The sequence below is a fragment of the Dipodomys spectabilis genome, unplaced genomic scaffold, assembly GCF_019054845.1.
Source record: "Dipodomys spectabilis isolate Male_0828 unplaced genomic scaffold, ASM1905484v1 ptg000140l, whole genome shotgun sequence".
Taxonomy (NCBI): Eukaryota; Metazoa; Chordata; class Mammalia; order Rodentia; family Heteromyidae; genus Dipodomys; species Dipodomys spectabilis.
The window spans coordinates 28690809-28710812 of record NW_024870817.1 but is presented as its reverse complement, the minus strand read 5'-3'; the positions used below and the strand labels follow the sequence as shown (position 1 = coordinate 28710812).

The window sequence follows — 20004 nt, the reverse complement described above, 5'->3', positions numbered from 1 at the left end:
AATAGCTACATTTTGAGGGCTGGAAGGCTAAGAGATAGATTGGGTGGGAGGGGGGCTTCTCAAGGGTTATGAGCTCCCAAGAGAAAAGGGGACCACCTAAAAAGTCTGTTTAAATTGTTTTTGAAAGGCTGTGTGCCCCCAACATAACAAAACCATACAGCCTATTAACAATTAAAAGTGCTATGAAGACTCCTTAGGCACTTTTACTATTGTATTTTATCAACTGAAATTTGGTTGAAACTTTTCAGCTCGTCTTTTTTTCTCCCTCCAGTACTGAAGTTTGAACTCTGGGCTCACATTTGCTTGGGTTGCTAAGGCTGATGTTCTACCATTTAAGTCATCCCTTTAACACAGCTTCCTGCTGATTGATTGAAGCTAGTCTTGTAGACTTTTCTGTCCAGGTTGGCTTCAAAGAGAAAGCCTCTAGGAATCAGCCATCTAAGTAGCTAGAAACTTGAACCAGCAGTACCATGTGAACTTCAGATTCTTTGCTGAGTTAACTTTATCCAACTTCACCAACTTTCCTTTTTTTTTTTTTTTTTGGGTCCGATCGCGGGGCCTGAACTTTGGGCCTGGGTGCTGTCCCTCAGCTCTTCAGCTCAAGGCTAGCGCTCTACCACTTGAGCCACAGCACCACTTCTGGCTTTTTTCTTTTTGCTTATGTGGTGCTGAGGAATCGAACCCAGGGCCTCAGGCATGCAAGGCAAGCGCTCTACCACTGAGCTACCTTCTCAGCCCCTTCACCAACTTTTCATGTCTCAAAACAATATATGAGCTGGAGGATTCAATTTTTATACAGAATTTGAATAGTAAGGGGAAAAAAATACCTTAATCAAGGTATTAAGCAGCCAAACATGAATATCTTGTAATCCATGTTTGTATCATGACAAATAAAAAAATTAAAGAAAAAGTGCTTTTACTTTTAGCGGACAACAACTAAATCTGTACCATATCCAATTTTGATACTATCAAAATAACTGAACATTGATAGAAGTTATTTTACAATAAAATCATATATAGTTAAGTGTTATTTAAGCTAAAAAATACCGACGGTAAAGCTTACCTCAATAAAAGAATCAATGTGCAACATCAGAGCTTGAGTCCTACTGATGATAAACTGATTGACACATGCAACAGCATGAGACCTAGAAACAAAGTTTGAAACTTAATATATGCTCATTGTAGCTACTTGTCTACAGAAAAGTAGTGCAAATATCTATGACTTCATAAAAACATGATACATACACATCTATATATATCCACTAAAAAAATGTGTCAAATCTCTGCTGATCAATAGGGAAAGAAAGAGAATGATAACTGAATGAAAAATACAAATTGTTGGGTTGGGTAGGTGGCTCAGTGGTACAGCACTTGCCTTGCATGCATGAGGCCCTGGGTTCGATTCCTCAGCACCACATAAACAAAAAGAAAAGAGCCGGAAGTAGCGCTGTGGCTCAAGTGGTAGAGTGCTAGCCTTGAGCTGAAGAGCTGAGGGACAGTGCCCAGGCCCAGAGTTCAGGCCCCACGACCGGAAACCCACCCCCCCCAAAAAAAAAGAAAAAGAAAAAGATGAAAAAAAGAAAAATATAAATTGTTGAATAATGTTAGTGCTTTTAAGAAAGTTAAAAGTAGCCCGGAACTGGTGGCCTGTAATCCTAGCTACTCAGGAGGCTGAGATCTGAGGATAATGGTTCAAAGCCAGCCTGGGCAGGAAAGTCTGTGAGACTCTGTATCTCCAAAAAACCACTCAGGAAACTGGAAGTGGCACAGTGGCTCAAGTGGTAGAGCGCTAGCCTTGAGCTGAAGAGCTGAGGGACAGCGTTCAGGCCCAGAGTTCAAGCCCCATGACTGACAAAAAAACAAGAAAGAAAAAAAAGAGAAAGTTAAAAGTATATGAAAGTTATCTTGCCCATGTAATTGTAACTCCTCTGTATGGTATTTTCACAATTAAAAAAAAAAGTATATGAAAGAATGTGAACTGTCAATGTGGACAGCTCTAAAAAGTAGAAAGTTAAGCAAAGACACAACTGACTTAATGTAATACACATTTTAAGAGATATGCATTCTTTTAAAACTGAAAATGGAGAACAGTTTGTGTTTTGGCATACCTAAAATTCAATTTGTCAGTGACCAAATCTATGATAAAATTAAGTGGAACTAAGCACATTACGGGGAGCTGACCCACATTGTGTGAATGAAGCACAGGGGCTGGGAAGGTGGCTCAGTGATAGCGTGTTTGCCTTGCATGCATGAGGCCCTGGGTTTGATTCCTCAGCACTATATAAGCAGAAAAAGTCAGAAGTGGCACTGTGTCTCAAGTGGTAGTGAGCTAGCCTTGAACTGAAGAGCCGAGGGACAGTGCTAGTGCCCAGTCCCAGAGTTCAGGCCCCATAACTGACAAAAAGAAAAAAAAAAAACACGAAAAACGAAGGAAAAGTGTGAAGCACAAAGTAAGCTGTTTATAATTCAAAGTCTGCCTACTCTATAAAATAAGAATAACAAAATCCATCCATTTGTAAGGATTAAACTAAGCAAGGTAATATATATTTTATATACTTAGCACAGTAAGCCAATAGGAAAGAAAGATATGACATAATTTAGAGGCTTTAAAATCTAGAACAAAAACATTTTAATATTTGTGTGCACATGGGCCACACAGGCATCTGAAGATGCCTAACTACCATCATTTTCCAAATAAATTTTAGAAACTTAGAAACAGATGGACTTATTTTATTTTACATTTTTAAGTTAAGTCAATCAGTTTGAGAATCAAGTTTCTTTTGCCTTGTATTCTTATTGTTGAAAATTAGTTTAATACAGTTTTCACATCAGTAAAAATATACTACATCATTTAATTTTAAATGGTACTATTTATAGTGCTACCAAAGAATACTAACCACACAGGAACTTTTAACAAAATGTTCAAACTAATACATTTTAACGTAGTTTTCATGAAACCTGATAATTCTAGAATTCATATAGAAAAGAAAGGTTGCAACCTCTAAATATCATTTAGTTTAGGCCAGAAATACTGCATGTAAGATTAAAAAAATACTTCTTTGAAGCCAACCTACTTTGAAGCCTAGCTACTGAGAAGGCTGAGATCTGAGGATCACAGTTTAAAGCTAGCCCAGACAGGAAAGTCCATGAGACTCTTATCTTCTATAAACCACTCAGAAAACCGGAAGTGGCGCTGTGGCTGAAGTGGTAGATTTTTCAGCCTTAAGCTAAAGAGCTGAGGGACAGTGCCCACGCCCCAGAGTTCAACCCCACGACCAACAACAACAAAAATAACAAAGTAGTAAGACCCTGTCTGTAAAAAATAAATGAAAGGGGTAGGGCTAGAATCATATAGAACTTTCTTAGCATGACAGATATCCAAAATTTAATCCTTAGTACTGTAAGTAGAGAAAATAAAGAACAAAACAACAACAACAACAACAACAACAATCCCAACAAGAAAAGAAACTTCTTTAAATGGTTAATGATGATTAGTAATAGGCCAGTTGTAGGCTTTATTACCTTCATTCCTTTTTGGGACAAAATAATGAATTGACCTTACTGTATTCAAAACTGTCTTCCAAACTGTAACATAGTAGGATATAATTAAAAATTTGAAGCCGGACAATGGTGGCTCAAGTCTGTAATCATAGCTACCTGGAAGGATTACTGAGGCCAACATGGACAAAGGTTTGTATTTTCTAGACTTCTCAATGGGAGTTGGATGAGCTGTCTTAAGCCTGTAGTTATGACAGCAAGCCTAAAATAGGGTGATATGACCTAAGCATATTCCTGGGCAGGAAGTGAGACACTAACTTGAAAATAACACACGAGCTGGGAAGGTGGCCAGTGGTAGAGCGCTTGCCTTGCATGCATGAGGCCCTGGGTTCGATTCTTCAGCACTACATAAGCAGAAAAAGCTGGAAGCAGAGCTGTGGCTCAAGTGGTAGAGTGCTAGTCTTAAGCTGAAGAGCTGAGAGACAGCACTCAGGCCCAGAGTTCAAGCCCCACGACCGACTTCTCCCCCACTTCAACAAAAAAAATAACCAACACAACGAAAAGGACTATAGCTGTGTTCAATGGTAAGGCACCTACTTACCAAGGGCCAGGCATAAGTTCAAACCCCAGTATTGCAAAATATAAAGTAGATTATCCTCATACAGATTGAGTTCTCATTGTTTAATCTGCCCAGACTTTTCCTCATTGTAAAATTAATTTCAATATTAGTTTTAGAGAACAGCAATTCATCTAAAGCCTCAAAGGTCAAAGTTTCAGATCCGTCTGGGAAATACAAGGTGATCCTGCTTAAAAAAGAGAGCCATAAGTCAGGCACCAGTGGTTCACACCTATAATCCTAGCTACTCAAGAGGCTGAGATCTGAGAAATGCAGTTCAAAGCCAGCTGGACAAGAAAATCTGTAGGACTCTTCTCTTCAATTAACTAGCAAAAAGTCAGAAGTAGAGATGTAGTTCAAGTGATCGAGTGCTAGACTTGAGCAAAAAAGGTCAGGGACAGTGCCTAAGCACTGAAAAGTCAGTAGAAAACAAATAAGCCAATTAAAAAAAAACAAGGACAAAAGACTACAAAAAAGCAATGCAAACAACAAACACATTTTCTTTTCGTGTCCCCCTCCCTTTTTTTTTTTTTTTTTTTGTTGTTGAACACTGGGCCTGGGTGCTGTCCCTGAGCTCTTCAGCTCAAGGCAAGCCTTCTACCACTTTATCCACAGTGCCACTTCCAGTTTTCTGGTGGTTTTATTGGATTTTCTGCCCGGGCTGGCTTTGAACCCGGATCCTCAGATCTCAGCCTCCTGAGCCGCTAGGATTATAGGCATGAGCCACCGAGCCACCGGCGCCCGGCTTTGTCCCCATATTTGAAGCTTGAACTCTGCCTCACTCTCTTGGCTTTTTCCCTCATTCTACCACTTGAGCCACACATTCACTTCTAGCTTATGCTCTTTACATATCTGTTTAAAGATGTTTAATGCAAAGATTTCTTAGAGCAGAAAAAGAGATAAAAAAGCCAGAGAAAGGGATAAAAGGCTATATAAAGAGAAGTCAAATTATCCCTCCTAGCAGCTATGATCCTATGCTTAAAAAAGCTGAAAGAAGCCTCCTATAGCTAATAAACACTTTAGCAAAGTAATAGGATACAACTCCCGCCCCCAACAGCTTTCTACATACAGAAAAAACAATTCCATTCACAATACCCTCAAAAAAAAGTAGGAATAACTTGGAGAAAAGAGTTTTACTATGAAAACTGTAAACCACTGAAAAGAGAAACTGAAGGAGACACTAGAAGATGGAAAGACCTCTTAAGCCCACAGCTAAACAACTAAAGGGATCTGTACACACACTGCAATTCCCATCAAAACTCCAAAGTGATTCTTCACAGAAATAGAAAAATCTACCATAAACTTCATATGAAAGACAGCTAGGGCAATCCTAAGCACCAATTATACTGCTAGTTTTCCCTCATATCTGGAACGTAGATTTTAAAAAGTAAAATTAGCCAGTGCTGATGGTTCTGTAATCCTTGCTACTCAGGAGGCTGAGATCAGAGGAAAGATGCTCGAAGCCAGGCCAAGCAGGAAAGAAAGGCCATTAGACTCTTATTTCTTTTTAAACTACCAGAAAACTTTAAGTAGAACTGTGGCTCCAAGTGGTAGAGAACTAGCCTTGAGTGAAAAAGCTCTGGGACAGTGCCCAGGCATCCTGAGTTCAAGCAACATTAACATTAAGGTCTAATTAAATGGTGCATTTTGTTGTTGTTGTTATTATGTGTTGGAACATCTAAGAGGGAAAAAAGGGTGAAAGAGATGGTGATGAGGGAGAGGATGGTGATGTGAAGGACATTATATTCCTATATAAAAATATCTCAGCCAGTTGCAGAGTGGTAATCCTAGACACACAGGAGACTGAAGTCTGAGGATAATAGTTCAAAAGCCAGCCCGGGGCAGGAAAATCTACAATTCTTATTTTCCAATTAACCAACAAAAAACCAGAAGTGGAATTATGGCTCAAGTAATAGATCTTCATCCTGAGAATAGTGCCAAGCCCAAATACTCACACTTGTAAATCCTAGAGCTCCTCAGGAAGCAGAGACTGAAAGGAAGTCTGGGTAAAAAAGATCAAGATCCTGTCTTAAGCTAAGTGTGGCTGTGTATGTCTGTCCTCTTAGCTACAGAGGAGGTGTAAATAAGAGACCATGGTCCACAAGCCAACACTGATAAACACTAGATCCTATCTCAAAAATAAACTGAAGCAATGAGGGATGGAGGCATGACTGAAGTGGTAGAGTGCCTGCCTAGTACGCATAACACTGAGCTCAAACTCACTACTGACAAAAAAAAAAAAAAAAGCAATCCACAGCATACAGTTATTCACCCATACATACACTGACAAAAATACCGAATACAAAAAAAGGAAAAAAAATCTTAAGTAGGTATAATGATCATTCACTGAACAGAAACATTTTTGTATTGCTGAACTCTGAATGAATAATCATCTACAGCCGGGCGCTGGTGGCTCACGCCTGTAATCCTAGCTACTCAGGAGGCTGAGATCTGAGGATCGCGGTTCAAAGCCAGCCCGGGCAGGAGAGACCGTGAGACTCCTATCTCCAATAAACCACCAGAAAACCAGAAGTGGCGCTGTAGCTCAAGTGGTAGAGTGCTCGCCTTGAGCTGAAGAGCTGAGGGACAGCGCCCAGGCCCAGAGTTCAAGCCCCATAACTGACAAAAAAAAAAAAAAAAAAAAATCATCTACAAAATTTTAAGTATCAAATGCTCAGTATTTAAGATCCAGTAATAGTATATCAATGTCCCAAGTATACATTTCTATAGATTTTTCTAGTGTTAAGCTGCTGAGCATTGCTCACAAAAAGGTAAGATTTGTAGGACCACTTCGATCACCGTAGTTAAAATATTAATTGGGGAGATTCCATAGAGATATAAATTAACTCTGCTAGAAAGAATAACACTTAAAAAATGTATAATACTAGTATAATACTAGTATAATATACTAGTATAATACTACCTGAAATACACATCTATCAGTTTCCACTGAACACTACAAAATTTAGTACCACTTTAAGATGAAAAGTAGCTAAAATCAAAAGCTAAAATTAAAGAAATTTAAAAGTAGATAAGATTCTTAAACATTCTCTGAATGGTTACTAAAATTATAATCATGGAATGGCTTTGTTTTTGGTGGTACCAGGCCTCATGGTTGGTATGCAAAGGCTCTACCACTGGAGCTATATCCTCAATCATTTTGCTTTTAGTTTCTTTTCATATAGGACCCACACTCTTGCTTGAGTCAAGCTAGCTAGGATGCCTCCTAAGTACTGAGATCACAAAATGTGTAGAACATTCAAAATATCCTCCCCACATCCCTGGAAACAGGATCTTGCAAATTTGATAATCTCATCTCCACCTTCATAGCAGCTGGGATTATAAGCACACACCAAATTCATACCTGGCCTGGCCAGACACTTTGAAGCCCAACTAAAATACATAGTATGCACTAAATTCATGCCCTTGTACTCTCTCTAGCAACAATTTGTTAATATGGTATTCGATTATTCTATGCAAAAAGGACATGGTAATGACAACTGGAGACAACAAAAAATCCAAACAACTGATAAGCAACAGAAACAACAATGCCTTCAACAACCCAACAAACTAGAAAAAAATAACACAATGGGACCAAAATAAAATCAAACATAAAAACAAAAGTACAAGTACAGTAAGTATCCTAGGCAAAATTTAGTAAAGTTACTTAATCCATTGCTAAGTTAATAATATAATTACTCAATTTCATTCACTGTACGTTAGGTATTATTCTGGAATTAGGAATACAGAGGTTAAGAAAGCACACCATGTAAACTTTAGATTAGCCAAGTACTAGGACATCATGTAATTTCAGGTCATAAAAAAATGTCCTGTTACCATTGTGCTAAAAAGACCTTTCCTCATAAGTAAATGCAAAACTCTTTTTTTTTTTTTTTGGGTCCGGTCGTGGGCTTGAACTCTGGGCCTGGGTGCTGTCCCTCAGCAATTCAGCTCAAGGCTAGCGCTCTACCACTTGAGCCACAGCACCACTTCCGGCTTTTTTCTTTTTGCTTATATGGTGCTGAGGAATCAAACCCAGGGCCTCATGCATGCAAGGCAAGCGCTCTACCACTGAGCCACCTTCCCAGCCCGTAAATGCAAAACTCTTAAACCGAAGTAGTAACTTAATGGGAAGATATTTCACTAAAATTCAATTTACTTATCACAGTATAAAGAATAGAGGAGCACAGGACATGAAAATAGGGGTTTTGAAAATAAGATGATACCTTTTGTTTAAAAGTTCAAATTCACAGCATTACATCAGACAACATTGTTAGCTTCCAACCAACAAATACATGTAGATATTTTTTATTTTTATTATAGACATAAATGAAATTATTTGAACTTGACAAGACTTGATCATTTAAAAATATTCCTGTTAACCTTGGCTTTCAAAGAACTTACACAGTATGAACATGAATATTAGCTAGTATGAAAGTATTTAACAGGTAGAATGTATGAAACTATATTATATGCAATAAAAATTTCATCAGGAAGTAAATAAATACTTCATGGGATTGTAATTAAAACAGTAAATTTCAATTATCTAAGTTCACCTTTATGGAACTTAGGCTAGCCACAAACATTGAGTAATCACTGCAAGAAAGTACAGTGACAAGGCTTGTATCAGAGTTTAAACTTAAAATTAATATATAAATACCTTATTTTGGGGCTACTGTGCTTGAAGAATTGTAAAAATTTGGGAATCATAATGTTGAGAGGACGATCCAGCACATCACTATCTAAAATTTCGGCAGAATCTTCACATATCTTCTGAAGTGCACCAAATGCTCCCTGTAAAGAACAAATCTGAATTATTAGGATCACTAAAATCAAAGGCATAGAGCCTGGTTTGGTGGTGGCGCATGCCTGAAATCCCAGCACTAGGGAGACGAATCAGGAAAAACTGTAAGTGGCTAGTCTGGTCTATATAGGAAGAAGTTGTCTCAAAAGACAAACCACAGGCTGGGCGCTGGTGGCTCACGCCTGTAATCCTAGCTACTCAGGAGGCCGAGATCAGAGGATCACATTTCAAGAAACTCTTATCTCTGATAAACCACCAGAAAACCAGATGTGATGCAGAGGCTCAAGGGGTAGAGCGCTCAACTTCAGCTGAAGAGCTGAGGGACAGCACTCAAGCCTAGAGTTCAAGCACTATAACCGACAAAAACAAAACCCCAAAGGCATGTACAAGGAAACAGAGAAATACTATTTATGTGACAAATTTCAGCTTATTAAAATGCCTTTTAAACTCCATAAACTAAGTAATTCAAATGAAACAAATTATACCATGGAGTTTCTAAACTGTTACTATACTTTAATTTTAGCATTAAGTTGGTAAAATATAAATAGTATCTAACCTAAAAGCTTGACTTCTGTAATATTCTTGTTTTAAGTCAGCATTAATCTTACTCCTAAATGCTAAACTGAATGTAAAAGTACATTTTCATAGAAATGTACTTAACCAGGGGCTGGGAAGGTGGCTCAGTGGTAGAGTGCTTGCCTTGCATGCATGAGGCCCTGGGTTCGATTCCTCAGCACCACATAAGCAGAAAAAGCTAGAAGTGGAGCTGTGGCTCAAGTGGTAGAGCACTAGCCTTGAGCTGAAGAGCTGAGGGACAGCACCCAGGCCCAGAGTTCAGGCCCCATGACTGGCAAAAAAAAAAAAAAAAAGAAATGTACTTAACCATTGTAACGCCTTTTGAAGTAGCATTAATAGCATTAAGAAACAAATTATAATGCTGGTGCTGGTGGCTCATGCCTGAATTCCTAGCTATTCAGGAGGCTGAGATTTGAGATTCACCATTCAAAACACTCTGACCTCCAAATTAACTACCAAAAAAGCCCAAAGTGGAGCTGTAGCTCAAGTGATAAAGCATTAGCCTTGAGCAAAAAAGCTCAGGTTCTGAGTTCATGCCCAAGGACCAGAACCAAAAAAACCCCCCAAACAAACAAAAAAAACCAAGTATGTGTGTAAGTGCGCACACATACGCGCATATGCACACACACACACACACATACACACACACACAATTTATCAAGTAGCTAGTGATAAAAATCTGTTAAAAGGGCAGGTAACTAAATTGGACAACTACTTCCTTATAGTCATTTTTATCCCAAAAGGCATAAGCCAGAGTTGTTGCATACTATATAGAAACTGCAAGTACCATCACCACCTTGGTGCTTATTTTTTATAAAGTTAATTTAAAAAGTGTCTATCCAAAGGTACAGTTTTAAGGCAATTACTCAGTAATTTTTGTTTATAATGCCTCAAAAACTATAAATATAGAAATGTAAGTTTAAAATTCAATTGAAATAAACTCAACATATATTCACTATTAAGGATTTTAATGGTCCTGTTGAAATTGCAATATCTGAACACGAAAGCTTAAAAAAAGTTTTAGCTCAGGGCTGGGAAGGTGGCTCAGTGGTAGAGTGCTTGCCTTGCATGCATGAGGCTCTCAGTTCAATTCCTCAGCACCAAATAAGCACAAAAAGCCGGAAGTGGGGCTGAGACTCAAGTGGTAGAGTGCTAGTCTACAGCTGAAGAGCTGAGAGACAGTGCCCAGTCCCAGAGTTCAGGCCCCACGACCGACAAAAAAAAAAGTTTTAGCTCTAGCCAGGCTCCAGTGGCTCAAGCCTGTAATCCTACCTACTCAGGAGGTTGAAATAGGAGTATAATGATTCAAAGCCAGTCTAGACAGGGAAGTCCATGAAATTCTTACCTCTTATTAACCACCAAAAAGTAGAAAGAAGAGCTGTGGCTCAAGTGATAGAGCATTCGCCTTGAGCAAAAAAAGCTCTGGGACAGCACCAAGACCTTGAGGTTCAAGCCTCAGGACAGGCCCTTCCCCCAGCAAAACACTCCAAAAGCCAGTTTAAAATCAAATTAGATGTAAATTTGCTTCTTATGCTATTGTGAATCCTGCCATCTGGATTTCCCATGTCATCGCCTAAATTAGATAGGGAAATGACTTTTTGGTGCCTCTTTTCCAGTAGGGCCAAGGCCATTCAGGCAATATGAAGTAGCTACAGAAGATGGGTTACTGACCCTCTGCCACTCCTTTCAAAGTGAACGGGACCGAAGTCATTTCAGGGAGAACATCAGGCAGGATGAATATATGAGGAGATATAAAATATTTGTTTTGTCAGTTCTGGGGCCTGAACTCTGGGTCTGGGAGCTGTCCCTGAGCTTTTCAGCTCAAGGCGAGTACTCTACCACTTGAGCCACAACACCACTTCTGGTTTTCTGGTGGTTAACTGGAGATAAGAATCTCACAAACATTCCTGCCCAGGCTTGCTTTGAACCTCGATCCTAAGAACTCAGCCTCCTGAGTAGCTAGGATTACAGGTATGAGCTACCAGGTCCAGGCATAGAAATCTTGTGTTCAAGAAATATCAAAAAGGGCCAGACACAAAAGTTAAAACCAGGTAATAAACCGAAAATGCAAGTTTTCTTACCAGCACAACTTTGGAACTCTGACACTATATGTATTCAGCTTAAAAAGTATAAAAGCTGGTAGGGAATTTGTCTCAATACTCATTTTCTGCATAGGGAACAGGAAATTTTTCCTCTCTGTTCTTTTTCTCCTTCCTTTAATCAATTATATTCAAATAAACCCTGGCTAGAGAAAATATAACTTGGGACTGGGAAGGTGGCTCAGTGGTAGAGCGCTTGCCTTGCATGCCTGAGGCCCTGGGTTCAATTCCTCAGCACCACTTAAGAAAAAAGAAAAAAGAAAAAAGCCGGAAGTGGTTCTGTGTCTCAAGTGGTAGAGCGCTAGCCTTGAGCTGAAGAGCTGAGGGACAGCGCCCAGGCCCAGAGTTCAGGCCCCATGACCGGACCAACCCCCCACCCCCCAAAAAAGAGAAAAATATAACTCAACAAAAACTTCAACAAACATTCAGCAATCACTCCATATCAATACCTGCAAAGCCTATACATAAGCAGTTGAAATGAGAATACGGTTCATATAGTTTCTATATTAAAGCAGTTTAAACTTTTTATTCTTGTATAGTACTTGTTTAAATGTCCATCTTTTGTTTTCCATAACATCAAAGTATCTTTCAAAGTATTCAGCTGTTAACAAAATGACTGAATATTAGTCTTTCTCTAATTTTATCAATGTAATTCAAAAAGTAAAACCTATACTCTCTTCACTTCTCCAAATAGAACAGTTTCTATTGATTTTATCAGTGGTAAAAGGGGGAAAAAAAAATCTTGACAAGGTAGGCACACCTTAAATGTTACTAAAAAAAGTTATTCAATAACAAGCATGAAAACAGTTTAGAAAAACTAAAAAAAAGTTTGATAAATTTGTCTATTTAAAAAAAATCACATCAACAAATTTAAGCTTGACAATGGCTGCTTATTATATATAAGTAACATATAAAAATAATTTTTTGAGTAAAATCTATAAGGTCATTGACAAATAAAACATTAAATTTAAACATTTATGTTAACAAATAAATGAACAAAGGATAACCTTATTCACATATTAAATGTAAGTATATACATCCAACTTGTGTAGAAGTGATAAAAATAGATTATAATTAAAATAGAACACACATTTAGTTAATATCCCACAACTACTTCTTCTATGCTAGTAACATGTTAATATTGATTCCTTCTATTAACATTCACGAAATTGAATGAAATAAAGTAACATTTTGGGTCCGGTCGTGGGGCCAGAACTCTGTGCCTGGGCGCTGTCCCTCAGCTCTTCAGCTTAAGGCTAGCGCTCTACCACTTGAGCCACAGCGCCACTTCCTTTTTTTTTTTCTCCCTGCTTATGTGGTGCTGAGGAATTGAACCCAGGGCCTCATGCATGTAAGGCAAGCACTCTACCACTGAGCCACCTTCCTAGTCCTAAAGTAACATTTTGAAGGTAACAAGATCAAGACAGTAAAACTTAAGCATACAAATTAATATTAGCAGAGTCCAGGAACAATTTTAAAACAGAAAACTGAAGGTAATTCCCTGTAGGACATACAAAATTTTTTCTTTTTGGTCAGTTGTGGGGCTTGAACTCTGGGCTTGGGCAATGTTCCTGCATTCTGCAGCTCAAGACAAGCGCTTTACCACTTGAGCCACAGTGCCACTTTCAGTTTTCTGGTGGCTTATTGGAGATAAGAGTCTCACAGACTTTCCTGCCTGTGCTGGCTTTGAACTGAGATCCTCAGATCTCAGCCTTCAAAGTAGCTAGATGACGCCTAGCTCAAAATTATTTTATGTTATATATTCCCCCCCCATTCCGAGGATTGAACTTAGGACTTGTGTTCTTGCTTTGGCTTGTGTGCTCACAGATGGCACACCTTGATTCTTGAGCCATGTCAAACAAACAATAGAATCTCAGACACTTTTCTGTCTAAGGGGGCTTCAAAAATCTCAACCCTCAGGTCTCTTGATTAGCTAGATTTTTTCACAGCATGTTATATTCTTTATAAAAAAGCAGTAAAGATAAGAGATCACAAACATAAAGGAGTAACTTTAGGTTCTAAATTTTGAAGTTGTACATTTTGGATGAAATGTTTTTCAAAAAGGTATGACTACACAATATAGTAATAATAACAAAAAAAGCATTCTTACCTCACAGGTATTATAATCTTCAGAATCCAACAGGCTACAGAGTTTTGGTAAGAGATCAGGCCAATTCTGCAATTCTCCCTTGGAGGCTATGGTTGTAATCAAAATACCTTGAAAGACAACATACATTTTTAGAAAAGCCAGCCATTCAGAATGTACCACATGAGCTTAACTTTTCCAAAACTACATGTCATAGCATTCATTGACCCCCAAATCACTGCCACAGCCTATCTGTGGAAAAGCTCCCCAGCAAATCAGAGCTGTTTCTAATCTTTACTGTAAGTTTTCATCACAAAAAATTACTAAGTTTCAGTACAACTGACTGGTATGTGTGTGTGATGTGCTGCTACTGGAGCTTGATACCAGGCACTCACACTCAGCTTTTTCATTCTAGGATAGCCCTCTACCATTTCACCCACAATCTCTACTTCTGACTTTTTGTTGGTTAACTGAAGAGTGTTCTATGGACTTTTTTTGCCTAATCTGGCTTGGAACTTCTACCCCAAGATCTCACTCTTCTGAGTAGCTGAGAGTTACAGGCATAAGCCAACAGCACCTAGCTTAGTAAAACAGATAACCATTTTTTTTCTTCAAAACTAAAGATATCTTTAATTAAAATTAACATATTTTTACAATCACTAATTCATGAGAACTCATATTTTATACAACCTATCCACAAAAGAACAGGGAAAAAATACCAAAATGCTATTAGCTCTTATCACTGGTTGATGAGTTTATAAATCTGTTGGGTTTGGATAAAAAATACATCAAGAAGGTCAGAACAGTTTCCCTACTTAATTGTGAATGATAGCCAAGGATTGTGATACAGAAAAATGACATAGATGAGAATGATCCTACATGTTCATATGCTTTGCAACACTACCTCTCATGGGGACAGGTTATGCACTCCTTTAAAGAATTCCCATCACTTGCTAGAAAGGCAGTCTTGGAGGCTGGGTGGCACATGCTGATTGATCATATGTGGGTATTTTTTTGTTGGTTTGTTTTTGCCAGTCCTGAGGCTTGACTTCAGAGCCTGGGCATTGTCCCTGAGCTTCTTTTGGTCAAACCTAATAATCTACTACTTGAGCCACAGGACCCTGTGTAGCTTTTTGTTTAAGTGGTATTGAGAAATCAAACCCAGGGCTTCATGTATGCTAGGCAAGCACTCTACCACTAAGCCACATTCCCAGCCCCATGATCATGTGTTTTTGACTGACTGGATTATTTCAACTGAGTTGTGTAGCCCTGCTGTGACAGCAGATTAGGCAAGCACATAAACATTTTGTATTAACATTTTCTCTATTAAACATATCATTTATAATATAATGTAATATGTTGGTAATTCTGGAGAATAAACTCTGACATTACACAAATTACAAAATGTTTCCTAAGCTGTATGTTACTATTCTGCAAAAATGGAAGGAACATGGTCCTCTTGAAACTTCAGTGAGATGTATGTAATTACTATAGAATAGAAAATTAAAACTGTGGATAAACTTTGTTTAAATTTCCACTGTTAAGTTTTTAAGAACACTGCTCTCAAGAGAAAGAGTTTAAAAAAAAACTTTAGCGAACCAAGCAAATACTTTCTAAGAAAAAAATTACTAATGTATTTAAAGCTGTTCCTCCCCTGCTCAATAACAGGGGCTTGAAATCAGGTTCTCACCCTTGCTCTGGCCTACAGTTCAGTTTTCTGTTGGTTATTTTGGAGCTAGTCTTTTAAGACTTTTCTGCCCAAGAAGGCCTCCATATGAGAAATCTCAGTCTCCTAAGTAGCTAGGATCATAGGTGTGAGCCACCATGCACCCGGCTTACTGAGTGTTTTTAAGATATAACCCTTGCAATAAGATGGTTTGCAAGAAGATTTGAAAGCAGCATGATCTTTTTCTTGCCAATTATTCTTTCCTAAAGTTAAAAATAAAGAGAAAGCCCTGGATATGCCTCCAATGAAGGCTGGAGGCATGGCTTAGTGATCGAGAACCTGTCTAACAGACTTAAAGCCTAGTAACCCAAGATAAAGCATAAAAGAATGCTGATGGGTTGACAAATTCTAAATTTATCTGGTCCCATAATCTCATCTACTTTACAGAAGAGGGAGAGTAAGACAAAAATGAAATTTTCAGCTTTTGATTTATTTTGGGTTCTGAGGATCCAATACTTAAAAAAAAAAATTACTATTATTTTTTAGCCAGTGGTGGGGCTGAACTCAGGGCTTGGGTGCTGTTCCTAAACTTTTTCTGCTCAAGGCTAGTGTTCTAGCACTTTGAGCCACAGCTTCACTTCCAGTTTTCTGGTGGTTAAATGGAGATAAGAGTTTCAGACTTTCCTGCCTGAGCTGGTTTTTGAACTGCAATCCTCAGATCTTAGCCTCCTGAATAGCTAGGATAACAGATATGAGTCACAACTGACCAGCCAATACTTTTAGTTTTAATTAGCAACATGTAACAATTTTTTTTTTTGGTCCCGTTGTGGGGCCTGAACTCTGGGCCTGAGCACTGTCCCTCAGCTCTTCAGCTCAAGGCTAGTTCTCTACCACTTGAGCCACAGCGCCACTTCTGGCTTTTTTCTTTTTGCTTATGTGGTGCTGAGGAATCGAACCCAGGGCCTCAGGCATGCAAGGCAAGCGCTCTACCACTGAGCCACCTTCCCAGCCCCATCATGTAACAATTTAACTGTCCAATCTGTGTAACTTATTTCAAACTGATAGCTTTAGCTAAGTAATATTAAAATATTATAAAGGTTTATGGAACTTTAAATTTTCAACATCTTGCTGGGTGCCAGTAGTTCATACCTATAATCTCAGCTACTCACAAGGTTGAGATTTAGGGGACAGTGATTCAAGGATAACACTGTCAAAAAGTTTACTAGCCTCCATTTCCAAAATAACCAGCAGGGGTCTGGGAAGGTGGCTCAGTGGTAGAGCGCTTGCCTTGCATGCATGAGACCCTGGGTCTGATTCCTTAGCACCACATAAACAGAATAAGCCAGAAGTGGCGCTGTGGCTCAAGTGGTAGACCGCTAGCCTTGAGCTGAAGAGCTGAGGGACAGCACCCAGGCCCAGAGTTTAAGCCACACACACACACACACACACACACACACACACACACACACACACACACACACACACACACACACACACACACACACACACACACACACACACACACACACACACACACACACACACCCCAAAAAGTGGGACTGGATGGAGTCATGGCTCATATAGTAGAGAACCAGCATGGCTCACACAGTAGAGAACCAGCATGCACACACACACACACACACACACACACACACACACACACACACACACACACACACACACACACACACACACACACACACACACACACACACACACACACACACACACACCAAAAAGTGGGACTGGATGGAGTCATGGCTCATATAGTAGAGAACCAGCATAGCAAGCATGAAGCTTTGAGTTCAGTCAATACCAAAGAAAGAAGAGGAGATGAGGGAAAAGAGGAAGATCTTGAATCTGAAAGTCCAAAATAAAAATAAAAAAATCTTATAATGTTCAAAAAAATTCAAATTTTTTGGTAGTTTAAATTTTTGGTAAGAGAGGCTCAATTGTTAAGTTCTATATAAATATCCCCAAATCACCCTAAACAATTATTCTGAAATAATACACACAATTCTGAAATGTGAAACACTTTATAGACTCCAAACATTTGAGATAAGGACCACTCAATCTGTATATGGAAGCTCAGCAGTAGTCATTAATACATTGTCAATTGTTTCATCTGTATTTCTACTGTATTTCTACACTTTCACATTCCCAATTGTTTGTTTTTTATTAAATTCTAAGTGCTATTTGGCAATATACTGAATTAATGTGTGAAGCTTAACTGAAGCAAAAATTCTTAATTCGTTTCTAGGCTGAAAACTTTTGAGACTAGATTAGGATACTTGGGAAAATAGTATCTAGAACTAAAATCAATGAACGACCTTTTAACTTCCACAAACAAGTATCAAGACATAAAAAGAAAAGAGCTTCCAAATATTTGAAAACATTTATAGAAGGAGAAAGAAGTACAGAAGTCACTGGAAGATTACACCAATTCTTTTCTCCCAATACTATTATTACTAACTCTTTTTTTGGTGGTGGTCCTAAGGCTTGAACTCAGGGTCTTGGTGCTGTCCTGAGACATTTTGCTTAAGATTAGTGATCTACCACTTGAGCCACAGATCCACTACTGTTTTTTGAGGAGGTAGTTAATTGTGAAGCAGTTCATAGACTTCCTGCTTAGGCAGGCTTCGAACCTTGATCCTCAGAGCTCAGCATCCTGAGTAACTAGGCTTATATAGGGGTGAGCCACCAGTGCCCAGTTACTACCACCACTACTTTTAAAAGACAGGATATCACTACGTGGTGCTTCCAAGTTGTTGCTTCCAAGTTGTTGCTCCTCCCAAAAGGGCTAAGATTGTAGGTAAGCACCATCATACTCTGCTCTTCAATACTATTACTTCTAATCTTTTAAATTTAAGACAAAAAGAACTATAGCTTAGACCAAATGGTACTTTAAAAAAGAAAGGTATAAGCCAGGAGCTGGTGGCTCACATCTGTAATCTTAGCTACTTAGGAGGCTGAGATCTAAGGATCTCCATTTAAAGCCAGTTCAAGCACAAGCGTCTCTGTGACTCTTATCTCCAATTAACCACTAGAAAATCAGAAGTTAGAGCTGTGGCTCAAAGTGGTAGAGTGCTAGCCTTGGGCAAAAAGAGCTTAGGAACAGTGCCTAGGCCCAGAGTTCAAGCCCTATGACCAATGGAAAACAAAAACAAACAACAAAAAACAAAAAAAGGTACAACAGAATAACTCAGGGAGTCCCTCTCATCCCCCAAAAGAAAATACCTTCTATCCATACTAAACATACTCAAGTGTGACAACACTGACTTGCATTTACACAGCAGGTTAATGAACAGAAAGTTCCTTGTAAAGTATGGGTCCTTGAAGCCTAGTGCATGATAAAAGTTGTTCAGTAGTAGGATTCCCTGGAGCAGAGCTGCCTATCTCTGCTGCCACTCACTGATATATATCTAACATTATAATGAAGGATTTTAATCAATTATTAAGTTATTACTGTCCTGGAAGCGAGTTAAATATGTTGAAAAAGTCTAAATATCCTGCTACTGAGTTAAGTGTAAGGCAAGGCTAATATCAAGCAAGGAGAGAATCCCTATTAAAGAACATCATTTCTATTAAACAAAGTTTGCCTTATATGTAAAAGTGACTGTAGAACCTGGCACCAGTGGCTCAGGCCTGTAATCCTAGCTACTCAGAAGGCCCAGATCTGAGGATTATGGTTCAAAGCCAGCCTCAGCAGGAAAGTCCTGAGACTCTTATTTAATAAACCACCAAGAAACCAGAAGTGGCACTGTGGCTCAGGTAGTAGAGCACTAGCCTTGAGCTGAAGAACTCAAGGACAGCACCCAGGCCCAGAGTTCAAGCCCCATGACCAACAAAAAAAAGTGACACTAGAAATTACACGCCAAGCATTACACAGGCAGACCAACAATAAGAAACTTCAGCTGCATAATCAAAGAAAACAGTGGTCCTAAATACTATTGCTTGATATCCAACTTCAATCAATTTTTATTAGCCAACTATCAGTAACTCAGTTATATTGGGTAAAAGCTTTTACCTTAACTGTTAACACTTTTATAAACACCTAAGTGTCCTACCTATCACTAAACATAAAACAATAAAATATGCTATAAAATCATTTCTATAATTCATTATAAATAGAATAAGCAAAGTAAGTAAGCTAACTTACCAACAGTGGCTCTGATCAGAGGAGACGAATCACCAATATTATTTAAGCATTCACTTTTAATAAAGTCTGTTACCCCGTTTGGGAAATTCTGAAAATGTGCTTTCACATTATTCTTCAAGATGAGACCACTCAATGATCTGGTGGGTTCATCTGCAATAAAGTAACACCAGTACTGAGTTTCAAAGTAGCTTCAAAATGTGCCAACAATAGTAACTTTAGAAATGAATATATTCAATAGCTGATTGCAACTACAATTTATTTTGTGCTATAATAAAAAAAGGTCAAATGATTATTAAAAAATTAACATAATAATTTATTTCAGGGCTTTTCAACCTGGCCATGGCTGACATGTTAATAATGCTTTGTTGTGGGGTAACCACAGTTCTACTTCTGGCTTTTCTGGGGCTAGTTAATTGAAAGTAAGAGTCTCACAGACTTTCCTGCCAGGATAGGCTTTGAACCTTGATCCTCAGATCTCAGCTTCCTGAGTAGCTAGGATT

General features: G+C 38.6%; 1 protein-coding gene across 2 annotated transcripts in view; it reads right to left on the bottom strand.

Moving 5' to 3' along the window:
• Positions 1-20004, bottom strand: part of Tnpo1 (transportin 1) — a 98513-nt gene that overhangs the window by 41760 nt on the left and 36749 nt on the right. For both annotated transcript variants that reach the window (XM_042690801.1, XM_042690802.1), the window contains exons 4-7: positions 19505-19654; positions 13704-13810; positions 8775-8908; positions 1064-1145 (exon numbers count right to left, since the gene is read on the bottom strand). In XM_042690801.1, coding sequence (XP_042546735.1) covers positions 1064-1145; positions 8775-8908; positions 13704-13810; positions 19505-19654 — 473 coding nt within the window. The remainder of the gene's footprint in view (positions 1-1063; positions 1146-8774; positions 8909-13703; positions 13811-19504; positions 19655-20004) is intronic.